This window comes from Megalobrama amblycephala, linkage group LG11 (assembly GCF_018812025.1).
Source record: "Megalobrama amblycephala isolate DHTTF-2021 linkage group LG11, ASM1881202v1, whole genome shotgun sequence".
NCBI classification, from domain to species: Eukaryota; Metazoa; Chordata; class Actinopteri; order Cypriniformes; family Xenocyprididae; genus Megalobrama; species Megalobrama amblycephala.
This window is the reverse complement of record NC_063054.1, coordinates 38,901,666-38,928,395: the sequence shown is the minus strand read 5'-3', so window position 1 is coordinate 38,928,395 and position 26,730 is coordinate 38,901,666. Positions and strand designations below refer to the sequence as shown.

Genomic DNA, 26,730 nt, shown 5'->3' with positions numbered 1-26,730 from the left:
GGAGAGAGAGCGAGCGAGAGAGCATCAGTGTGAGTGGAGGGCTGATGTGAGGGTATTCACTGGAGAGAAGGGGAGGAGCCTCGTAATCCCCTCAGCCAATGGAGCGTCAGTGAGGCAGAGTGAAGGTGCCGCTACATCACAGCATCATTTCATTGAGTGCTGCTGGACAAAGGATAACATCACCGCACCCTTCTGAGGAACATTCCCCCTCTCTAGATTCTCTTTCTCTTCATATGCTTTGATTTCATTATTCTGACACTCAGACTGTCTGATGAAATGGACTGCAGGGATCGTTGAACGATTCGCGCTCGGAGGAGGTGAATGAGATGCTCTTTCAGTCCCTGAACCATTAGAGAAGAGGAAGAGGAAGAGGAAGAGGGGGAGGGGAGCCAGAGCCGCCCAGCGAGCCGGAGAGAGAGAGAGAGAGAGAGAGAGCAAATAAACGGCAAACAGAATAACGAGAGCACCTGTTCCTCTGCTATGATCATGGATATTAACATCCAGTCTCAGCGCTTCTACTTCCCACAGATCTACTGCGACCCCGGCGCTCAGGTCACCGAGATGAAGATCAGGTACGTCTCAGAGGTGTGGGGGGGAATACTGATGGAGCGGGTGAAACCGGAGGGATGGAGGCCTGATTTACAGCTTCTGCTGAGGTTCACAGGTCCTCTTTTGTTCTCGTGATCTCACAGCCTCGAGGAGACATACAGCGACACGCTGTTACCATGGAAGCGGTTCGCTGCTGATATGTGTGTGTGTGTGGATGGGATTATTTGACACATTTGTTTGAAGCGATTTGACCTCCCAGTGTCCTCATTGGTCATATCGAGTAGTTTTGGCACAAAGTGAAAAAGATTTTCTCTCAGAAACTGCTAGTAAAAAAAGACTAGTAACACATTGAATTAATGCTAAATTTGGAAGTAGAAACACTGAAATATTATATTATTGCATTTACAACTTTGAAAAATCATTTTTTACAGTGCACCTGTCATCTAGATATATTTGGAAACACTTGATGCTTATATGCATGATTCATTATATCTTTTCATAATTAAATCTAAGAGAAGTGAATAATATTTGCAGATTTCTTTGTTTTGCAGGTTGTTTTACAGTTTTTTTCAGTTGCTAACAAGCATTGTTCAATGCCGAAACCACATTTTCAAAACTCTTCACACAGTCAGCATTAGCAGCATGAATGTTGGCCAGACAGTTCATCTCACCTACAAAACTCACTCAGACCAACATGACACTCATTCAGAAAACACACATTTCATTCAAACACACTGACCTCAGGAAGCATTACATCACTGATGAACTTTTCTTTTTTAAAGTTTCAATGATTTTCCACATAAATCAGTTCTTCATATAGAATACTGTAACACAGTTTCACTTTATTGAAAGCATTTGATACACGAATGAATCAGAAATTAATCAAAATTGCATTTTTTTATATGAATATAGCACTTAAAAATTATAATCAAAAGGTGAAAAAAGAGGGAAAAAACTCCAGGGCTGCAATGATAATAAAAAAAGAATACATAAAATACATTCTACACATTACTGTAACAGCATGTGCAGTTGTTCATTACAGTGAATTACAGTGATGTTTAGTCTGCTCTCTCTCTCTCCTGCACTGGAGTGGTGGAATTTCAGCTAAAATTGCAATTAGCTTTTCATTTTTGGCTATAAAATTGAGAATATTTTAAAATAATTACTGCATAAATGCTTGGAATTTGCCATCATTCTGTTTTGAATGTGTTTTTAATCATTTTGAATGCAGTGTGGTAGCATTAGAAAAATGTGCTGAAAATACACAGTATTTTGCATGTTGTGGAGTACGAATGGGAAAAGAGCTCCTGAATGTTGAAAAGTGTGCTCACTGAATGCATTTTGTCTGAAAGCAATGAAAAATGGTTCACAGTTTGGTCTGCACTGACTTCTGTTTCGCTGACTGTTTTGAAAATGTGGTTTCGGTATTGAACAATGCTTGTTAGCAACTGTAAAAAACTGTAATGCATTATAGGTGTAACACTGAATAGATTATAATGTAGCATACATCTATAATGCATTATATATAAAGGCTTTACTAAATATTTTTGTCCATATGACAGTTACTGTCGTATTATTTACCTGGTTTTTCTTCCATATTTATGAGACACAGCGATGAAACAACAAAACTTGATTTTGTTCCTTATATTTTCATTTTGTCAGTTTAATTTAAGCAATATTCCAGATAAAGTTGTGGAAGATTATTGATGTCTTTCTACTTGGAAAAAAAATCATGTTTAATTCAAAGTGTTATTTGTTGTTTCTTTGTAATTATTTCTGAAATTTACTAGCAATTTCTAAGTAAAATTAGTGAATCCTAAATCTGTATGTTTGCTTCGCATTTGTCTGATTTGAATCGATCAGGAGTGACTGTCCTTCTAATTCAGTTTAACCGCGTTACAGAAGGAAAATAGGTTGTGAATGCAGTTTCGTGTTGAAATGTGAAGAATATGAGGGGTTTAATGCTATATATTTGTGCAGCTGTGATGCTGAATGAGTCTCACGGTCACTGGAGCGGATCAATAATGAGGTCATTAGTACAGTAGAGGACAGACAGTCACAGTACAGAGCTGTACGCAATCGGTGGCGTATTGTGTGACGGTTGTAAGAGGCAGTGATGCTACAGGAAACTCTTGTACTGCATCCCAAAGGCTTCTGGTTACCGTGGAGACGTGCAGCTTCTCAGCATCCCATAGACACACTAGCCAGATCACCATGGCAACCGAGGAATCCTCTGATACACAGTGACAGACGCGACAAACGTGTGTGTGTGTGTGTGTGTGTGTGTGTGTGCAGGAGGATCACTGACTGGATGATCATAACAGTGTTGATGGTCACAGGAGAATCTGTCTCAGATTATCTCGCAGATCTCAAGCGTTTACAGGAGAGTAAAAACACCCTGAGGCAAAACCATCATTCCCACGATCCGCTTTAGTCTTTTCATTCCTGGAGATTTTCTGTCTGGCCGTCGCATCAGTCTCAGTTTATTACTAGCTGCTTCTGAAGAGACTGTTTTTTAATTCTCAAAATAATATAATGTTATTTAATGTATTAATAATGTATTATGAACCAGTTCTAGTTCTAGACAGCAGACGCACGTCTGAGTGAGTTTGGATGTAAAGCCGCCACACGGGAATTAAATGATTTTCTGTTTAGTTTTATCTGGAGAGATTATAACAAGAGAGCTTAGTTTGTGTCATTCTTATAGAGAATAAATCAGACTCAGTCCTGCAGCAGAACACAGAGCAGTGAGACCCAAGTTAGGTTCAATCAGCTTTATTTCTACTGCGCTTTATAGTCAGATCAGAGGCGGTTCTAGATTATATGGTGCCCAAATTTGACTGTAATATTGTGACAATTACAAAAAAAAAGTTACTTCAGTACAAAAAAAAAGCATAACTTTCATTTTTATTCTTATAATATTAATTTTATAATACCTAAGCATAAATCTAGGCCTAAATGAAAACCATTGAGTAATCCTCTGCAGCCATCTAGTGGTTATAGTTAAAAATTCATGTTATTTTAATTTTAAAAGTGTTTGTTTTCTAGTAGATGGCAGCAATCGTCCACTAAACCAGGGCAGATTTTTCATGTTATCACCATGAATGAAACTGAGAAATGTACATCTTTTTTAAAAGTAGATTTTACATAAGATGTTGCTATTTTATTTTTTTGGCCAAAGGCCTTAATAATAATAAAAAACATCCAAAGTATGTAAGGTAGTACAATTAGATCTCTTTTATTGAATCCAAAAGGTTTTAATTATATTTTGCGACATATAAAGGTATTTTAAAGATTTTGAAGTGTCAAAAGGTCATTCGGTTTAACCGTCCGACCGCTCATTTGTGATTAAAATATCTTAAATTTATGTAATAAATGTATATGTTTTTTATTCTGGCATGATTTTATAACATCATATATCAACATAGTGCAAAATGATATTAAAATTATGTGTAGAAGTCGTTGCTTTGTTATGAGAAAGAATGTCCGGAAAAATGAATTTCATTGATGTCATTCGGAGTAACCGATATAAAGGGACCGTTTTGGATCAAGTCATGTGACAGGATGTGACATCATTCAGACACCTGCAAAGGACCACATGGTCGTGAAGCAAAGTAACTAACTCTCTCTTAACTATTTGATAAATTCATGTTTTCACTTGATCATACGCATTCATTCGTCATTCGGTGCAACCGCTATAAAACATGGAAAATGTTGGAATATTTAAAAAACTTGTACTAAATATAAAATGTTTGATTGTCCTTTTGCTAGATATCAGCCTGTTAGCATTGATTGAAAATATTGTCAAAACCGAAATTTTGGTTAAACCGAATGTCAAAATCAGTGTTAATTGATTATAAAAACCACATAATCTCATTGATAACACTTAATAAAACTCAGTTATGTTTTTTTTTACACTTTTAAAAGCCTTATTCGTCAATGACCCAAAAAACATTAATAAAGTGAGCGATATTATATTTGTTTAAAAAAAGTTACATTATGTTACAAAATCACTCTTTACTGTCTGGTTTTGTAAGCTTGTTGGACAGAATACGGAATATTGTTGCCCATGTTTAAATCTGCCACAGTAATAATGATGCAAACTTCATCAAATATGAAACAAACTCATTAAATATTAGAGCAGAAAGTGTTCAAACATGTATGAAATATTCATGCTGTTTACAATATTTACAGTGAATTCTGAATTGAAAATCTTGGTATGAAACAGAAGTTGCGCTGGTCTTCTCTGTTGTGCCGTAAACGGCTTCTTGAACAAGAACAAATGTAGGGCGGGGCTTGATTTTGTCTGTGGGGAATTGATTGGATGGTTGTGGTTTGCTATTGGTGGATCTCATGTGAGTGACAGGTTGCCCCGCCCTCATCATCAGAGAAGAGAAGAGATGCTGCAAGAGGAAGATATTCTGATTCAAGATTACCAGAACATGAATTTAACACAATAATGATGATTCATTCAGAATAAACACTGAAATACTCCATTGGATTTCATGCAGACTTTAGAGAAGCCTTTGCTGCAGTTCTTTATTTAGGCCAGAGATGTTCCACTCCAGCGGTCTGTCAGCGCATTAGTGTGTTTCAGCAGCTCCTGCAGCTTCACACACACCAGACTGTCCAAACCAGACCTGCGTTTGCTGCTTATGTAACGAGCCGGACTCTCAGAGACTGTAAGTGTGTCAGGAGTGTTTTCTCGGGCTGTAGTCGAGCGTCTCTGAATCCTCAAACCTTTCAATCTCGTTTCACCAGAAGCTCCTCTTTAAAAAATTAACAGCATGTGAAAATCATTTCAGCATTAAACTGCACTTTCCCTGCGTCAGCTGATGGTTTTTCACGTGTGCTGGTGTGTCATGTATGTTACGTTAGACGTGTATATATACACAGAAATATGCCATCTTTTCTCTCCTTTACCTCATTCAGACCTGTTTCAGATGATCGTTCACCCAAACGTGATCATCATGTCATTCTTTCAGCTCTGGAACATAATAGAAGATATTGTGATATTCTATTTTTGTCCATATAATGGAAGTCAATGGGAACTGATTCCCAGCGTTCTTCATCATTGACTGTGTTTGAAGCACACGCTGACACAGTATTCCTTCAGTATGCAGTGAGCACAGCTGAATTCAGCCGGCGGCGGCGTTTATAATTTTAGCAGCGCTGCACAGATGGGCTCGTGTTCCTCGTGTTCGCTGCTTCTCTGTCCCTCCGTGACTTCTGTCTGTTTTCTCATGTTCTGTCAGACCGGGGCAAGTTGTCACACATCTGTATTTCAGTCACGTGAGGAGGTTTGATTCAGTAGTCAATCACACAAATGTTTGTTTTTCTCCAGCAGAGATTGTCTATAACAGCTGCATCTCTTTGCAAAAAAAAGGCCTGATATTACCAACTTTGCAGATGTTGAGCTAAAAAAATCAATAAAAATTTTATATATATGTATCACTTATCAAAAGAACAAAATCAGATGTCAAAAGTTTATTGACACAACGAAGTGTGTTGTGGGTCAGCGACTGTGATTATTGAGCGTCATCGACTGACCCGCCGTGTTTGTGTTTCAGCGAGCAGAGCATCTGTCAGGCCCGCGCGTCCGTCATGGTCTACGACGACACCAGCAAAAAATGGGTGCCGATCAAACCGGGTCAGCAGGGCTTCAGTCGAATCAACATCTACCACAACACGACCAACAACACCTTCCGCGTGGTGGGCGTCAAACTGCAGGACCAGCAGGTGCGTTTACACGCTATATCATGAGATATACTCAGAGAATGAATGAACGAGACTGACCTCTGACCTCTGTGACAGGTGGTCATCAACTATTCCATAGTGAAGGGCCTGAAGTACAACCAGGCCACGCCCACCTTCCACCAGTGGCGTGACGCGCGGCAGGTGTACGGACTCAACTTCGCCAGTAAGGAGGAGGCCACCACCTTCTCCAACGCCATGCTGTTCGCCCTCAACGTGCTCAGCAGCCAAGATGGAGGTAAAGAGACAGTCTGACATCACGAACACATCATCACAGACAAAACCGTTTTAGATTTGTGCATTTAGCATCTGTAGAGTTATATGGGCATGTTACACTAGCGCTCAAAAGTGTGCAATCATGAAGAGGCGTTTATTTGATCAAAAATACAGTAAAAATTGTGAAATATTATTACAATGTAAATCAGCTGTTTTCTATGTGAATATATAGTAAAGTGTAATTTATTCCTGTGATCAAAGCTGAATTCAGTGTCACATGATCCTTCAGAAATCATTCTGATATGATGATTTGCTGCTCAAGAAGCATTTATGATTATTATCAGTGTTGGAAACAGTTGTGCTGTTCTTTTTTTACTGTATTTTTGATCAAATAAATGCAGCCTTGGACACTGATAATGGGAATAAATATAGAGCTGAAAATAGATATCAGAGTCACATCTAGACTCATTTTACTGATCTTGAACCCAGTTTCCAGAGTTGCCATGCAGGTTTTCACAACAAAATATAATCCAGCTGGAGAACTTCCGGTGAGAGTCATGTGCTGGTGTGTTGAGCATCAGTAGTGTCATATTTAGTTTATAATCAGAATATAGTCACTTAAATAGTCATGCACAGCATTAATTTAGTTACTCAAACGTAAGACGGCATAAAAAATAAATAAATAAAGACGTTCCTCAGTGTTCCTCCTCGACTAAATTCAATTCGACCATCAGTTTTCACACTTTTATGTGAAAAAAAGCTTCAGAAATTCAATATTTATTGTGCACTTTAGTTAGATTAACTGAATAAATTGTGTGTGAATCACTGATCTTGTGCTGCTCTGACTGACAGCTGCTGTGATTATAAAGAGAGAGCGGCGCTCGCTTTCTGTGTCGTTCATTCACGAGAAAAGTTACTGTTTTTCATCAGATTCTGTGAGTATTTCAAACTTCACATTGACAAAATGTGTTTTTAAACCTAGTTATTTTATAATGTTTAATATTTAGTCAAAAACAAAGTGAAAAACGATTAGAGGAAATGGCTGATATACGCGCAAATAAATGCTGCTCTGCCGCCACCTGCTGGTTAAAGTGGTAATTATTGTCTTTTTTATTTTTAAATAAGTGTTTTCTATCAAATGTTGAATTTCCTACATTTTTAAACGTTCAGTTTTACAACGGAGACAATCTCAGAAGGATGAACAAGTAATGTTTGTGTTCATCACATTAAAAATAACATTTAAAGTGCTGGAAAATAATGTGTGTGTGTGTCTAATTACAGACACGGCGTTTTTAAACGCTTCGTCTTTATTGCAATCAATAAACTGGTTTATTTGCAAATTAGGTAAATGTGATTAAAATATGAATACAACATTAAAAAGTCAAACATTGATGGTTTTGTGTCGATGTACAGCGACTACAGAATGAACAGTTCACTGGAAACGCCCGAGCTGACTTAACCACAACCAGGAAGTAACCGTGCATATCGTCCATTGCTGCTCAATCGCATTTCAGGCGGGTTTCCCTGGTAAAATTCATATTCCAGAGTCTAAATATCATGTTATTTGTGGTCGCTTCAACCCGCGGACATGAAAAACAACCAGCGGCAACAGTGTTAAAGTAGCCCAATTCCCCCGGGAAAACTTGGCAACACTGCCAGTTTCTGATCGGCGTGTTTGAAGGTTTTGCGTTCGCTCTGTCTCCCCCTGCTGTCTGGAGGCTGCGTGACACACACACACACACACACACTCTCACACACACAGACACACACACACACACACACACACACACACACACACACACACACACACACACACACACTCTCACACACACACACACACACACACACACACACACACACACACACACTCTCACACACACACACACACACACACACACACACACACACACACACACACACACACACACTCTCACACACACAGACACACACACACACACACACACACACACACACACACACACACACACACACACACACACACACACACACACACACACACACACTCTCACACACACACACACACACACACACACACACACACACTCTCACACACACACACACACACACACACACACAGAAACAGGAGCCGCTCGGCTGCCGTCAGCCTGCTGTTGTCAGGCAGGTGTGTGTTACGTCCGTCAGAAACCGGACACTGTTTGAGGAGGTAGAGTCGAGCGCAGGACATGATGAAGGTTCAGCTGAGCGATGATCACAGAGTGGATCTGCCAGTGCTTCTGCATCTGCGTCTGCAACGGCCGCTTCGTCCTCTTCAACATGTCCTGTACGTACAGCTCTCTGTCTCTGGCTCGGTTTGGGTCTGTTAGAGTTCAGACTGTTTATAGGTTTATGTTTGTCATGTACTGTATGAAGGATTGCAGTTGAGATCGCAACAGACGTGAAGGACTATAATGCGTTAAGAGCTCGCTCAAGTACGGAGGAGATAAACCATTTAGTGCTTTATAAGCAATATTTTAATATGTATGAGATGTTTAACAGGAAGCCAGTGCAGTGTTGACAGAACCGGGCTAATATGGTCAGACTTCCTGGCTCTAGTAAGAACTTGGACCAGCTGGAGTTTGTTTATTAAGCGTGCAGAGCAAACTCCCAGTAATCTAGCCTTGAGGACATGACCGCATTTCTCGTTGAGAGCATGTGTCGTAATTTAGATATATTTTTAAGATGGAAGAATGCGGTTTTACAGATGCTAGAAATGTGTCTTTCAAATGAAAGATTGGTATCGAAGAGCACACCCAGGGTCCTAACTGAAGACGAAGACTTACCAGAGCCATCAAGTGTCAGACAGTATTCTAGATTATTACATGAAGAAGTTTGTTGATTATTAGAATCTCTGTTTTTTCATAATTAAGTAATAAGAAATGTCTAGTCCATTGATATCTCTGAAGGGTGGCATGTAGAGGGTGAACAGCAGCGGTCCTCGTACCGAGCCTTGTGGTTCTCCACACTGATGATCCATATGACATCTCTTCATTTACTGATACAGACTGATAACGGTCAGATAAGTGTGATTTGGTATTCTGTGTGGTTGCTAGGGCATTGTTATGTGGTTGCTAAGGTGTTCTGTGTGGTTGCTAGGTGTTTTCTTCCTAAATCTTTGAGATCTTCTGGTCTGTGGATGGAGCTTTCATCACGATCAGTACTTATACGAGTGATGGTTGAGTTTGTGTGTGTGTGTGTGTGTGTGTGTGTGTGTTTGAATGAGTGTGTGTGTTTGAATGTGTGTGTGTGTGTGTGTGTGTGGCATCGGGTTCCAGTGTTTTCTTGAAACGTGATCTTGAGGAATCATTGCGTTATAGACGTGTTTCAATATTTACCATGTTGATGACAGAGGATCTGCCCCAGATAGCATGTTTCTCCAGTGAGGTGTGTGTTTATAGTCAGGGCGTCCTGATGACCCGGTCAGACTCGCTGAACGTCACCTGCCGTCCGGAACTGCGTTCATTCATCAATGCTTTGGTGCTTCTTTCAAAAACATTAAAACATTTATTTACACATTTGTGAGCGCTAGAAAACGACAAACACTTTAGTGAAGTGATGGAGAAAGATGAAATCTTTGATGCTCTTCCTCAGTATTTTTGTCCTGTTTTCCAGTACAGATAAACGAAAAATAATCTTGTTGTCCCTTTGAATTAAGTTTATTTGTCTGACTCCATTAGCACAAACTCACTTCATTTTGCCACACATGATGTTGCCGTTATATTTCTCACACTGTTGAGTGTCTCTTTCAGGTCCAGCTGTTCAGCGGCAGCTCCAGAACGGACCGAGCACAGAAGAACTGGAGGTGCAGAGACGGTAAGACACGCAAACACATGTAATATCTCCACTTAAATGACTTATATATTATATGATATTTACCAACGAGTCGTCAGTAATTCAGTCTCACTTCCTGCTGAACCCATGTAGGTTTGTAACTAATTTGCATAATGTCCACCTCTGGTCCTCATTGGCTGAACAGCGTCTCTTTGCTCCGCCCTCAATCACTGTAGTTGTATCTGAGACTGGAAGAGTTTGGTTCGTGTTGTTCATGTCGAGAAGACGCTGTTTCTGCTGAGATTGATACGGTGAAACTGTTACTGTTCGTATCACTGTGAATGGATATGCACAGAGCGTTCTTTAGAATAAATGGGAAAAAATATAGAGCTGAAGATAGATATTAGAGTCACATCTAGACTCATTTTACTGATCTTTCACAACAAAACCCTGAGCTTCTTTAGAGCTTCTGCATTAATATAATCCAGCTGGAGAACTTCCGGTGAGAGTCATGTGCTGGTGTGTAATAGTTTATAATCAGAATATATTCACTTAAATAGTCATGCATAGCATTAATTTATTTATTCAAACGTAAGACGGCATAAAAAATAAATAAATAAAGACGTTCCTCAGTGTTCCTCCTCAACTAAATTCAATTCCACCATCAGTTTTCACACTTTTATGTGAAAAAAAGCTTCAGAAATTCAATATTTATTGTGCACTTTAGTTAGATTAAATATGGAAGTAAATTAATGCCTAATGTTTTTGAAATAAAAAGCTTGTTGAATTGCACTAATTGAAAAAAAATATGCATTACATTAACTGTGCTTACATTTTTATGCATTGTATTTTTAAGGTTTGCATTTTATGGGCTGAAATTCAACATGGTTGTATATTTAAGCTGTGAATATTTCAATTAAAAATATTTCACACACATTTTCATTATTAAAAATTCAATAATTTATTTTCACCTTTCAGATTTCACTTCCAAAATATTCATTCTGTTTAAAAATACAACCTATAAAATTCGACTAGCAATTTTCAGTCCATTTTATTTCGCTTTACAAATTCGCTTCCACAAATTCAGTGGTTCAAATTCGGCAGAAAATTCAACATTTCACATCCGGGGAACTGCAGGAAGAGCAGTAGAGTGCCGATGCATGATCTCTATCTGCTGTTAGTCTTCTTCACCAGCAGGTGCCGCTAGCGGCTGTTTAAGACCAGAGCAACGCTAGTAAGTCATTCATTCACAAAAACGGATTTACAGAAATGGAGCAAGCGGTAAGTGAATGTGTGATGATTATCAGGGCCAGTATACATGCAGAAAAGCTGATAAAGACACAAAAGCTGCATTTATGTTTAATTCAGTGTCTTTATGGTTACCTGTGTAGTCTACATGTAAGCAGCTTTCTCTCCAGTGAACGAGATTCTAAATCTAAAAGGTTTGCATTATACCTGAGACCTAGATGAACAATTTACAGTTCGTTTTGTGACTGTAAATCATTCTCTTTAAACGCTATTGAAGGTAGAAACATGAATACCAATGTCGTAACTTTAGAGACGGTCCCTAAATTTGCGAATATCAAACGTTCAGCATCAAAACAACTTTATGCGAATATCTGCTTTCTTGGAGGCTATATACAGTAGTATAACCTACATCACAAATGAGGTGCGAGTTTGGTCTTTTATATCACTGTACGAGTCCATTAAGCTGTGTTAAGAGTTTTATATGTCCTGATGGCAGAGGAATCCTGTGACGGATGAGGGAAACCCTAGTATTACAACACAGCGCCGCGATATAAAGTTAAGGAAACTAAACAACAGAGAGAAATATATGTCTACCTCAGATTTAACATTTGATCTGTACACCAGCTTCGGGAATAACGTTATAATCTCGTTCACTGGAGAGAAAGCTGCTTAAGTGTAGACTACACAGGTAACCATAAAGACACTGAATTAAACATAAATGCAGCTTTTGTGTCTTTATCAGCTTTTCTGCATGTATACTGGCCCTGATAATCATCACACATTCACTTACCGCTTGCTCCATTTCTGTAAATCCGTTTTTGTGAATGAATGACTTACTAGCGTTGCTCTGGTCTTAAACAGCCGCTAGCGGCACCTGCTGGTGAAGAAGACTAACAGCAGATAGAGATGATGCATCGGCACTCTACTGCTCTTCCTGCAGTTCCCGGATGTGAAATGTTGAATTTTCTGCCGAATTTGAACCACTGAATTTGTGGAAGCGAATTTGTAATGCGAAATAAAATGGACTGAAAATTGCTAGTCGAATTTTATAGGTTGTATTTTTAAACAGAATGAATATTTTGGAAGTGAAATCTGAAAGGTGAAAATAAATTATTGAATTTTTAATAATGAAAATATGTGTGAAATATTTTTGATTGAAATATTCACAGCTTAAATATACAACCATGTTGAATTTCAGCCCATAAAATGCAAACCTTAAAAATACAATGCATAAAAATGCAAGCACAGTTAATGTAATGCACTTTTTTTTTTCAATTAGTGCAATTCAACAAGCTTTTTATTTCAAAAACATTTGGCATTAAATTACTTCCATAATTAAGTGAATAAATTGTGTGTGAATCACTGATCTTGTGCTGCTCTGACTGACAGCTGCTGTGATTATAAAGAGAGAGCGGCGCTCGCTTTCTGTGTCGTTCATTCACGAGAAAAGTTACTGTTTTTCATCAGATTCTGTGAGTATTTCAAACTTCACATTGACAAAATGTGTTTTTAAACCTAGTTATTTTATAATGTTTAATATTTAGTCAAAAACAAAGTGAAAAACGATTAGAGGAAATGGCTGATATACGCGCAAATAAATGCTGCTCTGCCGCCACCTGCTGGTTAAAGTGGTAATTATTGTCTTTTTTATTTTTAAATAAGTGTTTTCTATCAAATGTTGAATTTCCTACATTTTTAAACGTTCGGTTTTACAACGGAGACAATCTCAGAAGGATGAACAAATAATGTTTGTGTTCATCACATTAAAAATAACATTTGAAGTGCTGGAAAATAATGTGTGTGTGTCTAATTACAGACACGGCGTTTTTAAACACTTCGTCTTTATTGCAATCAATAAACTGGTTTATTTGCAAATTAGGTAAATGTGATTAAAATATGAATACAACATTAAAAAGTCAAACATTGATGGTTTTGTGTCGATGTACAGCGACTACAGAATGAACAGTTCACTGGAAACGCCTGAGCTGACTTAACCACAACCAGGAAGTAACGGTGCATATCGTCCATCAAGAGCTGAGATTCAGATATGATAATGAGCGTTTGGTTTCTGACCAATCAGAGCAGAGCAGCTCTCAGAGAGGCGGGGTTTAGAGAGACTGAATCCTCGATCGAAGCGTTTCAGACACTGAGAGAAAAGAGCTGATGCTGCAGTGGATATTATGAGAGAATTAAAGTGTTTTTGACTTTAGATGAATGTAAATCTGTTGTAGGAGACTCTAAAATAGCATAACAGGACACTATAAATGATATGATGCAGTGAGTGAGGTCGGCCGCACACATACAGACGCCCTCTGGTGGTCAGAGGAAGCATCAGCTGCATTATGATGCGTGTGAGTGTGCTGTGTCAGCTGTTCCACCGTCCCATCATGCATCTAGAACATTCCACCTCTCTCCGTGTGTCGAGCAGCTCTCAGCAGGATCTGTCATACGCTTCCCGCATCAAATCTGAGCGATTCTCGTCAGAAATCCTCCTGATCCATTCTACTGATGCATTATGGGTCCCTCGAGTAAATGTCAAATGAACACTTTTAGTCATCAGGGACGCTGATTCTATTCGATAAAAGATTCTATTTCAAATAAATGTTGTTCTTTTGAACTTTCTATTCATCAAAGAATCCTGAAAAATAAAATGTATCATGATTTCCACAAAAATATGACTGTTTTCAACACTGATAATAATCATAAATGTTTCTTGAGCATCAAATCATCATATCAGAATGATTTCTGAAGGATCATGTGACACTGAAGACTGGAGTAATGATGCTGAAAATTCAGCTTTGATCACAGGAATAAATTACACTTTACTATATATTCACATAGAAAACAGCTGATTTTAAATCATAATAATATTTCACAATTTTACTGTATTTTTGATCAAATAAATGCAGCTTTGAGACTTTCAGAAACATTAAAAAGTCTTAATTATTCTAAACTTTTGAATCCATATGAATTATTCTTGGCACAATGCAGTTTAATGATTTCTCTGAATACAGGAATTGATTGTAAAAAATCACCTGACTCGCATCAGTGTGTGTGACTCTGTGTGCAGTGCATGATGGGTAACATGTGCAGTGTTGTGGGTCTCTGCAGGCAGATGGAGATGCAGCAGCAGCAGATGCAGGCGCACATTGAGCGGGAGAGACGATCGTCCAACTCAGGTAAGACGCGAACACTCCTGACCGACGCAGAATGAAGTTTGCGTCACTGACGGTGTTGTTTTCCCACAGGTTCTCCGTTTCAGGGTCACCCCGCGGTGCTGTCCGTAGCTCCTCCCACTGTCGCGCCTCCTCCTCTGTTGATGGGCGGCCCGTGTCCTCCTCCTCCTCCCCCGCCCGGCCCTCCGCCCCCCTCCGCCGGAGCTCCGCCTCCTCCCCCGCCCCCTTTACCCGTGGGTGGATACGGGGGCCCCGGGGCCTCGCAGGACGACGGTCAGGGCCCCACCGGCCTCGCCGCCATGATCGCCGGAGCCAAACTGCGGCGCGTGCAAAGGGTCTGTCCGAAACTCCACGCCTTCCTCATTCACTCACACTGACCCGGTCAGCAGAATCCAGACGACACCAGAAAATATCATTTCTTCTTTATTGGCATCGATGGAGTCTTTCCAATGTGCAAAAGCTTCAAAAGATGCTCTAAAAATGTTTTTTTTAACCTTTATGTGTTGTTGGGGATGTTTTCATCCACTATGGGGTGTTTTTGAGTCTTAATTTGGCCACAACTTTCTCTGTGTTTCAGAAAATGGAATGATTTTTGGTGACAAATCTTATTTTGATACATATTTTGGGAAAATGCTTTGAAAATTTTCGAAATCTCAAAAATACACTGTGGGCAAATTCACTACCCTTTCGTTATGTTCGTAAATGAAAACATCCACTAAATTAAACTGCTGTAAAAATGTATCAGATAAATATTTTTTTCACATTTTTTTGCATAAATCTGTCAATCAACCTCAGTCCTGATCAAAACTACTAAATATTTTTTAAAAATCCAGGATTTTTACTCTTTTATTGTCAAGTTTATAAATGATGTCACTGATTTGGGGAAAAAAACACACAAAATGACTTATTTTCGATATAAAAAGTGATTGTGGACTGGATTTTTTCTTTACCGTTTATCACAGTCTTGGACATGTCAAAGATTAGTAACATTGGTTTTGATGCATTGTTAGTTTTTGGGCAGCATCAAATTTTAATTTTTTCTCCCTCATTTACTGTTCGTGGCTGTTTTTGCCCCATTGACTTCCATTATAATGACATTTTTTGATTGCAAAGCCATGATACCATATAATCATGCAGTCTTGAATGATGGTGGTTTTCCCTGTTGGGAAGAGGTAAAATTTGTATTTTTTACACTTGATCACCAGGTGGCACCATTAACCCTTTAGAAAGGCCTGTGCAAAAAAAACTTAGTTTCTGGCATATTATAGTGTGTGTGTGTGTGTGTGAGAGAGTGAGAGAGAGACCTTTTTGAACAATACACAAGGGTTAAAGGTTATTTCTTCAATGGCATCACTGCGAAAAATCCCTTTATTTTTAAGTGTAGATCCATTTTATTTCATTTTGCATGAAAAAATCTACATAAAAAGAGCAAATAATTGACATAAAAGCATCGTGTGTCCGCAGCCCGAGGAAAACTCTGCTTCCGGTGCCAAAAACGAAGCCAACCGGACGAGTGGAGGAAGCGGAGGACTGATGGAGGAAATGAACGCGCTGCTCGCGCGGAGGTGGGGAGAGACGCACACCAACACAATTAGAGCTGAGGTTCTGTCCTGACCAGCTGTGACTGCGATGATTGACAGGTCACTGCCGAGTAGCTCCGCCCACTGTCGCATCTCACTGATCCAGACATCATATATGTTCTGATTGGCTGCGATTGAGTCACGCTGGAGAGAATTTGATTTGCCCCTGTTAACTTCACATCACACCTGGTTTAGACAGAGTATTACAGTGTATTTTACCTTCAAAGCGACACACACTTTATTTATTTCACATCACAGGCGGAAAGCAGCAGATGAGAAGAGAGATGGAGAAAGCCAAAACGTGAGGTTTTTTTGATTGAAATATGAATATTGGGCTGTTCTAGTTGTCAGCTGATGTTTGTTGTTGCCGTGAATGATTCTAATGTCTTTCAGGATGATCCGAACTCCCGTGGGCAGAACGCCGCAGGTACCGTCAGCATCATCAATCTTTGTGTGTTGAACCCAGTGAAACCCATCAATGACAGTAGAACTTAGATGTGTTTGAGCAGCTTCTTCACTGGCTCAAAGAACCTTTAACATCCACAGAATCTGTCCAATGCACAAAAGCTTCTTTAGATTAGATTATTAAAATGTTCATTAAACTAAGAATTGAAAAGATTCTTTAGGGATCCAAAAATGGTTCTTCTGTGGCATCACTGAAAAAAACCCAAACCTTTAGAACCTTTATTTTTGAGAGCGTGGAACCTTTCCATCGACCAAAGGTTCTTTAGATTATTAAAATGTTCTTCACACTGAGACAAAATGGTTCTTTCAAGAACTGATCATTGAAAATGTTCGTTGGGGATCCAAAAATGGTTCTTCTGTGGAATGTTTTAAAACAAACCCTTTAGAACCTTTCCATTTCACAAAAGGTTCTTTAGGTTAGATTAAAATGTTTATTAAACTAAGAAAAATGGTTCTTTTGAGAACTGATCATTGAAAGGATTCTTTTGGGATCCAAAAATGGTTCTTCTGTGGAATAAATAACTGTGGAAAAAACCCTTCAGAACCTTTATTTTTAGGAGCATGGAACCTTTCCATCACTTAACAGATTCTTTAGATTATTTAAATGTTCTTCACACTGAAACAAAAAAGGTTCTTCTGTGGAATAACTGTGAAAACCTTCTTCTGGAAGCTTTATTTGAGTGTCTGTAAGCGTTTGTTGTTTGGTCTGCAGACGGAGTGAAGAAGCCGTGGGACCGAGCGAACTCAGCAGAGAGATCATCGCTGGTGTCCAGGTGAGCGCAGAAACATTCACCGAGACGCACAAACACTTCTCAGTCACATCATCTGAACTGTGTCCGTCCGCTCCGCAGGGTTCGACCCGTGGGAAGCATCGGTGACGCAGACGCCTTAGACTTCGACAGAATGAAGCAGGTAAAGATCCGTCCGTCAAACGCTCACATGTCTTCCAGTGTGCTTCCGCTCAAACGCATCTTCTCCCCGACAGGAGATCCTGGAAGAAGTCGTTCGTGAATTGCACAAGGTGAAGGATGAGATCATTGATGGTACGTTGTGCTCCAGTCTTTCAGTGTTTTATTGGGCGATGCGGTCACATGACGTGCTCACGCTCCGTCTTGTTTCCAGCCATTAGACACGAACTCAGTAGAATCAGCACGACATAATGTCCATGTTTCCGAGAGCCAAACCCGGGCAGAAGCTGCTGTAGCCGACGAGGGACGCCGCCGGACGTTACAGCCGTATTAAAGCCCTCAGACTCCGGCTCTAACACGTCTGGAACGCCGCAGGATCCCGAGCTTTGAACGGAGGACTCTTGCACTGACCTGCTGTTTCTGGTAGAAGTGGATCTTTTCAAAGTCTTTTGCAGAAACTGAAGAAAATAGAAGAAACATCACAAATGTGTTTTTATGAGGTGTTCTTTTCATTTTGTCTGCATCATTATTGTTATTATTATTATTTTTATTATTATAGTTGTAGTAGTATTAGTGTTTTCATGTAGGTAGACGTAGGAATGAATAAAAATGATAATAATAATAATAATTGCACATCACTTTTATATTTTTATTGCTGTTAATCTTCCTTTCATCATTTCTCGTTACCTCTCAGAGCATTTTTTAAGAGTTTTTTTTTTATCCTTTTTTGCCATAAAAACATGTATTTAATCACCGAACGAGAGGTTTTGTGAAGGATCTCAACGATTATTTCCGTCTAATGAACAAACACCGGAGTATTTGTGATCATGTTGTTAATAAAATGTTTATTGGCTGCAAGGATATGGTGAAGTATTGTTCTGTTTTATGATTTCTCTTTTTGACCAAGTGCTTCCTGGTTTGAGAAAAAAAAAAAAGAGTAAATAAATAAAAGATATACATGACATTTAAAAAGAAGTGAAATAAAACTGTGAAGGATGTGTTGGATGAACGAGAAGTGTGAGTGTTTATTTGTGCTGATCATATGAAGAATAATGTTCAGATATTCTACAAATAAATAAATTGAGATCATCTGCAGAGAAAACTATATTCATAAATGTCTGTTTCTGGTGACATTTTATTTTTTGTTTAATAAATATAAACGACTAAATCAGGACATTTATTAAAATATGAATATGATTATATTAAAAAATACTCACTTTTATTTCAACTATTTAAATCTGGATTTTAAAATAATATTTATTTAATAATAATAATTTGAGACATTAATAATATATAATTTTAATAAATAATTTGGTGACATGAATTTTCAGTTTAGAAATGATTTATATGACATATGATTTATAAATAAAAATCATTTTAATATATTCAAACAACTCAATGTGTATTCAACTTAATTGTTTATTTAATCAGGGATAATACACATTAATTACACAAATAGAAGTACAATAATAGAAAAAATGAAGAAAATAATTTTCATCCACTTGTTAATATACAGTGAAAATTTGGATTTTAAAATAAAAATATTTTCATGATTATAGCCTATATATATATTCACACACACAATAAGTTTTTTCAAGTTTCTGGTGACATTTTATTTTTTGTTTAAAACCCACAACATTTTAAAATATAAACATAACTAAATCAGGACATTTATTAAAATATTAATATAATTTTATTTAAAAATATTCACTTTTATTCAGCTAAATATTCAACTATTTAAATCTGGATTTTAAAATAATACTTACTTAATAATAATAATATAATAAGTTTCTGGTGACATTAATTTTCAGTTTAGAAATGATTTATATGACAGAAAAACCCACAAAAAAGTAAAAAAAAAAAAAAAATCTAAATCATATTTTAATATATTCAAACACAATGTGTATTTAACCTAATTGTTTATTTATTTAATCAGGGACAATACACATTAATATTACATAGAAATAGAAGTACAATAATAGAAAAAATAAAGAAAATGTATATATATAATTTATATATATATATATGATTAATTTATTTTCACACACACATTATAAAAAAATAATAAAACAATCATGTTGTATTTACGCAGATACAGCCAAAATGTTTCCTCTGCGCGTGTCCGCCCGCGCGAGCCCGACCGTCCCCTCCTCTCGCGAGATTTGGAAGTGGAGCGTAGTGGCGACGTGAATTCATGTGAGAAGTGGAGAGTTATTTGTATTATCGGAGAGTGTGTGTGCGCGCGCTGTGCGGGTATCAGGGGGTGTGTGTGTGTGTGTTTGCGGGGCAGCGAGCGAGCGAGCGTTCGTTCCGTGCGTGCGTTTGTTTAACGCAGCAGCAAAGGCGAGCGAGCTGGCGGACTTCAACATGGCATCCGGCGAAACGCTGTACATCGAGACGGACGGCTCGGAGATGCCCGCGGAGATCGTGGAGCTGCACGAGATCGAGGTGGAAACGATCCCCGTGGAAACCATCGAGACGACGGTGGTCGGCGGGGACGATGACGACGAGCACCAGCCCATGATCGCGCTGCAGCCGCTGGTGACGGACGACCCGAGTCAGGTCCATCACCATCAGGAGGTGATCCTGGTCCAGACCCGGGAGGAGGTGGTCGGCGGGGACGACTCGGATCTCCGGGCGGACGACGGCTTCGAGGACCAGATCCTCATCCCGGTGCCCGCGCCCGGCGCCGAGGACGAGTACATCGGGCAGACTCTGATGACAGTCGCGGGGAAGAGCTCCATGGGGCGGATGGGCAAGAAATCAGCCTCGGGGGGCAAGAAAGCGGGCAAAAAGAGCTACCTGAGCGCGGCGGAGGCAACCGGGAGGAAATGGGAGCAGAAGCAGGTGCAGATCAAGACTCTGGAGGGCGAGTTCTCCGTCACGATGTGGGCATCGGGTGAGTGAGTCTCTTTCTCCGGTATGTCGCTGGCTTGGAGTCCCGGGCCCTCGTCAGGGCGTTGTCCGTCCGCAACACGTCCAGTTCCGCGGTAGATCCTTTTCGCGAGACGTCTTCGCACCGAGAAAGCGGGCGCATCGGTCCGGTGTTTTTGTTTTGAACGGAGGCCATGTTTTTAGCTGTCGATGGGCGCCGCCATGTTCCCCGAGTCCAGTATGGCGGCCCGAAAAGATGGCGACGGTGCTGCGGGTTGAAGATGGCGCGAGCGCGCTGCAGATGCTGAGTGTAGGCCGCGCGAGCTGCGGCTCCAGGAGACCGTTAAAGACCGTTAAACTGTCGAGCAGTTTGAATTTCAGATTCGGCGGGCTGCGGCGCGCCACTTTGGATTTAAATATCTGACAAGGTTTGACGGTTGATTATTAAAATTATTTTTTTAATAACATTTGGACCTGAAACGAGCTGTGAAGACCGAACCACCGGCTGTGTGTCTGTTAACTATCTCTGTTAAATGATTCAGATTTCTATCAGAAATAATAGCGCGTTTGTGTTTATTTGGATTTTATTTGTTGTTTGTTTAAAAGTGTTGTTTTTCGCTCGAAGGACCCGGATGTCGCTGAGGTCGTTCGCTCCGTGTGGAAGAAATAGCGTATAATTTCCTCGACATTGACTCAATTGAACGCGTGTGTGATTTGGTGTGTGTTTCAGATGACAAGAAGGACATCGATCATGAGACGGTGGTGGAGGAGCAGATCATCGGGGAAAACTCTCCTCCGGATTATTCCGAATACATGACGGGAAAGAAGCTCCCGCCCGGAGGAATCCCGGGAATCGACCTGTCAGACCCGAAACAGCTGGCAGAGTTCGCCAGGTCAGTCAGAGACACTCACTTTTACTGCTGAATGAAATCATAAAATATTTTTTTGTCTTTAAAGGAAACCTAATTGTGTATATCAGTGTCAGAAATGAATCTGGACTCTGAGGCGAAAATGCTTCTGATATTAAAATATGGGTAGAAAAGCCAGTAAACTGATTTAGAATGATGTATAATGTGTTTGTATATAAACTAGGGCTGGGTATTGCCAACATTTTTCACGATTCGATTACGATTCGATATCGATTATTTTGGATGTAGTATTTCAGTTTCAGCACATGGCAAATTTTCTAGAGGAAAAATCTCTCAACTAATGCTGTAAACTACACATGAGAGTCAGCTGGTACTACTATAATAATATTGAAGGTTAAATTAACTTTATATACAAACACTTAAATTACACTCAGTGATGTTTTTAGTATAAATAAAGTTTCGAATTACATAATCATATTTCTACTCAAATTCGTTTTTTTAAATCGCAGCTGTCAAAACTGATTTATTCAAACATGCATTAAATATTGAAGAACATTAAACATTATAATGAATATGTAACGGTGCATAGCTATATTTATCAGAATGTTGCTTTCTAGAGTTCACTTTTCTAGCTGACTAATGAGTTTATGGTCACTGAATATGTTTTTCTGAGGTAAATGTGACGTCACGTGACATTGAAGCTGTTTTATTGAGGTTGAAGCACTGATTGAGCGATTACACGAGACATGATACGGATTTCAGTAAGTTGTACTGTATATTTTAACATACCTTCAGATGTTCATGTTTATTTCGCTGTAACTGGTATTAAAGCGGAGGAGAGGATGATCACATGCTTCTCTTTAACTGAGGCGCTAAAGCGATCCGTCACGCCACATTAAACAGCGCCAAAACGGTACTTATTTTTTGAATCTCATAATAAGATGGACGTCATTTGAAATCTGAGACTTTGCCTTATATCAAAAGTAACAAAGCATAAAGATTATTGCGATTTATTGGATGTGAGGCGCTGCTCATTCATCAGCTGAAAACAGACTAGACTAATTGACTCTTGGGATTTAAGAATTGATATCAGTGTTTCAATGTTTTTTACCCAGCCCTAATATAAACACAGATCATGTATTCGCTTGTCAGATGTGAATCTGATGACGCTTTCAAGTCATGTTAGCTTGTGATCTCTGTGGATGCAGTTTGTTTTCTTACTGTGAAAATCTTTCATTCATGTTTATTATCTCTTTGAAAAATATGCCTTTTTTGTTCATTTGTTGATTATTAAGCTTCAGTATCAATAACAGCACATCAGTAATGCAGTGAATGACATTAGTGATTGACTGATATTGCTTTTTTTTATTATAACCAATGCTGATTATGAAAAAATGTTTAAATATTGGGAAAAATATCGGTAAAACCGATTATCCGTCGATCTCTAATGACATTGGTCTTCTGAGATGCTGCTGGTTTGGACGCACCATGTTTTGACGTGACATTTACTATGTTAGTTGTTTTATTTCTCAGCCCCTTCAATAACAGTGGCGGTCATTTTGCTCGTAATCCCGTTCGGTAAGTCTAAGATTGGAGAATAACGTTACACTGGTCACATGAGGGGCTTTTCATTGGTCACTATAGAGTGTCACTGGGTAGCTGCATCGAGAAAGGGTGGAAGTGTTCTGAACCGGGCCTAAAATTAACAAGCGCCAAATGCGGCTAAAAAATTGGCATTGGCGACTATGAAACTATCAATCGCCAGTTTTATGAAATCTAACAATGCAATGTTGTGAGAACATGAACGTGAACGATGCTCGGGACAGTTGATTGGCCAGTGCTGCATCGTCACGAAAGTTTAAGCCTTGCCAATTTAAATATTAAAATGCAAAAAGATGCGAAAGGGAACTCAATTAGTTACTCGCACGCTGTGCGCAAACATCCGAAGCGCGCACCCAGAAATCTGCGTCTCAGACAGCACGCGAATACTGAATTGAGTTCTCTTTCACGTCTTCTTTTGCTTGAGCAAACATATCCAAACACAATTGTCATGTCTTTGCAAATATCCTGCTAAACATAGTCATGTCTTAACTGAGCGTAAACAGTTCAGTATATTGGATTGGCTCATTCGCTCTTAAAGTGACAGCAGCCTAATATTCCTGCTTTTTAATGTTAATCAAACAACAAAATAAATTTATGGCCAGTCAAGTCACCGGCCATTGGCAGGCGTGGCAAAAAGTTTGTTTTAGGCCCTGGTTCTGAATATAATGACACACAAATATAATGATACACAGAGCATTTTGGGTAATTCTGTGATATCTGAGCACTAATCGTCATTGTGTTCGTCTAGAATGAAGCCGAGGAAGATCAAGGAGGACGATGCGCCTAGAACGATAGCCTGTCCACACAAGGTGAGCGGATCGATCCGTCGGTTTTCACCCGTTTAAGACTTGCCGTGTCCAACGCAGTGTTTCTCTGCTGTGTTTCTGACAGGGCTGCACTAAAATGTTCAGGGATAATTCAGCCATGAGGAAGCACCTTCACACCCACGGCCCGCGGGTTCACGTGTGCGCCGAGTGCGGAAAGGCCTTTGTGGAGAGCTCCAAATTAAAGCGCCATCAGCTGGTTCACACTGGAGAGAAACCTTTCCAGGTACGTCACTCTCAAAAATAATCATTCTTTATTCTATATGACAAGCTCACTGATGACACACAGAAGCCGAATGACTCAATGAAAAACACATTTAGTGTCAGTGTTTTTAAACATGCGGTTTGTGTTATTTTGTCCTGTTTAATGCGATTGCTCATCTGTCATTGCAACATTAACACTGAGTGCGTTTACATGCACGTTCTTAACCTGATTCAATTTTTTAAAGTGTTCGTTCACCCAAAAATGTGTTTTTGGCCTCATGTTGTTCCACACCCGTAAGACCTTCGTTCATCTTCAGAACACAAAGTGAGATATTTTTGATGAAATCCGATGGCTCAGTGAGGCCTGCATAGCCAGCAATGACATTTCCTCTCTCAAGATCCATTAATGTACTAAAAACATATTTAAATCAGGTCATGTGAGTACAGTGGTTCAATATTAATATTATAAAGCCACCAGAATATTTTTGGTGCGCCAAAAAAAACAAAATAACGACTTATATAGTGATGGCCGATTTCAAAACACTGCTTCAGGAAGCTTCAGAGCACAAATGAATCAGTGTGTCGAATCAGCGGTTCGGAGCACCAAAGTCACGTGATTTCAGCCGTTTGACACACGATCCGAATCATGATTCGACACACGTCCCGGAGCCTTGGTTAAAACTGCAATTTTCTCACGATTTACAAATAGTTGGAAACATTTGGGAATTGGGATATTGTAAGTACTCAAGTGAACAAAATATATAACACTGGCCTAGTGTTTTTTGGATATTTTACTGCAAAAATCTTACATATTGCACCTTTAAATCTGTATGTCTGTTTACACACAGCAAAACACTATCATTAATTATCAACTTTATAATTGTAATTAATTTTTATAAATTAATACATTGAATAAATATGATTATTTAATTTGTAGATATCAAATAAGCATACACTTTAAATATAAAATAAACATGAAACGTTATTATATTATAAGTACGTTATAGATAATTATTTTTTGTTATAATTAAATTACATTATCAACTTTTAAACAATTAGACATTATTTTTTACATATAAATAAATGCAATAAATGATTTTTTCAAATATATACAGTAAATATAATTATTTTTATTATGATTATAATTATAATCACGGTGTGGAACGACATGAGGGTGAGTAATAAATGACATTATTTTCATTTTTGGGAGAACTAACCCTTTAAGGTTGAATGTCGACTGTTTTAACTTCATTTCTGATCAGATGTCACGTTTTATGTCATCAGCGTATGGGTGTGTATGTAAATGCGCTCACTGTCGTTTTCCTGTTCATTATGGTGAATCTGCTTTTGATTTAGTTTCATATTGTATAAAACGCAATAGAAATAAAGCTGACTCGGGTTTCCCAGACTGACTCTAACCGTCCTGTCCTTCTCTCCGTCTAGTGTACGTTCGAGGGCTGCGGGAAGCGTTTCTCTCTGGACTTTAATCTCCGGACACACGTCCGAATTCACACCGGGGACCGGCCCTACGTTTGCCCGTTCGACGGCTGCAATAAAAAGTTTGCTCAGTCCACCAACCTCAAATCACACATTCTGACACACGCGAAAGCCAAAAACAACCAATGAACACTTGCGCCGCGCTGTGTCCTAAAGCCCTGACGCTCAAAGCATCTTAACACTGGAGACACGAGCTCTAGTCCTCTCACGAGGACCCGAAGGAACCGCCATGACTGTAAAAGACTAAAAAAAGCGAAACGTTCAGAACCCCTGCATTCAAATCGATCTCAAACTGACCTTCCTGAACGTTCGGGACGCGGCGGAGCTCCTGAAACCCGTCGACGGATGATGCTTTTTACCACGACAAACGACAACATCGGGACTGTTGCTTCATTTTTTTCCACTTTTACGTCAGTCTCTCTGGTCTTCATAGATATATAGCTTTTAATTTTCTATTTCTCCAAGTGTGCATATTGTACACTTATTTTTGGGATATGCTTCGTAATGCTACCTGTGATTATTAATTATCCCTGAGAGTTTGACACATTCTTCACTGAAATGAGTTACTGTAAACGAAGTGTACATTTCCTTTTCCTGTCTTCTCTTCCTCTGTTGTTTGGTATGGTTGTAATGGAAGCGTTTAATAATCTGGTGTACGTGTGCCGAACGAGATCATGTAGTTTTCCTGCTTTAGTCATGAGTTGTTTTGTCCTCTATCGTACCACAGTGGGAAGGACGATTTAGTTCACTTTAAACGCACCGGTCCGTTTCACCGCGGTAAACTGCAGTGTTACCTGTCCTTTCTTTTCTTTGTTAGAATGTATTGTGAAGGTCTAAACCATGAACTATCCTTTGTTAATATTTACACCTATATTTACACCTCACCTGTATTTCAGCAAACTACAATTAAAGAGGGGAAAAACCATTTGGTTTCATGGAATCAAACTGACATTAATGAACTTCAGCAAACATCAGCTGCTTGTGTTCAGTGTTGATTTTGTATAATTTATATACCTTTTTTCTTTTTTAAATTTGCTTTTTTAAATATTTGTGTTTTTGCCATTTTATTAGTTGAAGAAAATTCTATAGCTTTGCTTTTGTTTTAATAATTCAACTTAAACTTATTTAAGATGACCATTTCTAGTTTGATTTCATATTTTAATGACCAAAAAAAT

At 39.0% G+C, this 26,730-nt stretch overlaps 2 protein-coding genes across 7 annotated transcripts in view; both read left to right on the top strand.

Moving 5' to 3' along the window:
* Positions 1 to 18,700, top strand: part of evlb (Enah/Vasp-like b) — a 27,242-nt gene extending 8,542 nt beyond the window's left edge. For 3 of the 5 annotated variants that reach the window (XM_048207949.1, XM_048207948.1, XM_048207950.1), the window contains 12 exons: positions 6,120 to 6,288; positions 6,364 to 6,541; positions 10,287 to 10,350; positions 14,668 to 14,735; positions 14,805 to 15,067; positions 16,197 to 16,297; positions 16,571 to 16,613; positions 16,706 to 16,739; positions 17,490 to 17,550; positions 17,629 to 17,689; positions 17,763 to 17,820; positions 17,900 to 18,700. In XM_048207949.1, the coding sequence (XP_048063906.1) occupies positions 6,120 to 6,288; positions 6,364 to 6,541; positions 10,287 to 10,350; positions 14,668 to 14,735; positions 14,805 to 15,067; positions 16,197 to 16,297; positions 16,571 to 16,613; positions 16,706 to 16,739; positions 17,490 to 17,550; positions 17,629 to 17,689; positions 17,763 to 17,820; positions 17,900 to 17,937 (1,138 nt within the window). In that variant the 3' untranslated portion in view covers positions 17,938 to 18,700. Of the gene's footprint in view, positions 573 to 6,119; positions 6,289 to 6,363; positions 6,542 to 10,286; positions 10,351 to 14,667; positions 14,736 to 14,804; positions 15,068 to 16,196; positions 16,298 to 16,570; positions 16,614 to 16,705; positions 16,740 to 17,489; positions 17,551 to 17,628; positions 17,690 to 17,762; positions 17,821 to 17,899 lie in introns of all 5 variants that reach the window. The other 2 variants (XM_048207946.1, XM_048207947.1) reach the window with 2 other exon arrangements.
* Positions 18,701 to 19,854: 1,154 nt separating this feature from the next.
* yy1b (YY1 transcription factor b) lies at positions 19,855 to 26,480 on the top strand. Of its 2 annotated transcripts, XM_048207941.1 has the most exons (6): positions 19,855 to 20,584; positions 21,290 to 21,452; positions 22,962 to 23,006; positions 23,779 to 23,839; positions 23,922 to 24,080; positions 25,502 to 26,480. In XM_048207941.1, exons 1-6 carry the CDS (start codon positions 20,053 to 20,055, stop codon positions 25,682 to 25,684), a joined length of 1,143 nt encoding a protein of 380 aa, XP_048063898.1. In that variant the 5' UTR covers positions 19,855 to 20,052; the 3' UTR covers positions 25,685 to 26,480. The 2 variants fall into 2 exon arrangements, with proteins under 2 accessions (XP_048063898.1, XP_048063899.1); XM_048207942.1 differs by lacking the exon at positions 22,962 to 23,006.
* Positions 26,481 to 26,730: the final 250 nt, after the last annotated feature.

Coding starts and splice junctions, on each gene's coding strand:
- yy1b (XM_048207941.1), top strand. CDS start 20,053: ATGGCATCCGGCGAAACGCTGTACATCGAGACGGACGGCTCGGAGATG. Junction 20,585..21,289: donor CGTCACGATGTGGGCATCGG/GTGAGTGAGTCT, acceptor TGTGTGTTTCAG/ATGACAAGAAGGACATCGAT. Junction 23,007..23,778: donor TTTGCTCGTAATCCCGTTCG/GTAAGTCTAAGA, acceptor GTGTTCGTCTAG/AATGAAGCCGAGGAAGATCA.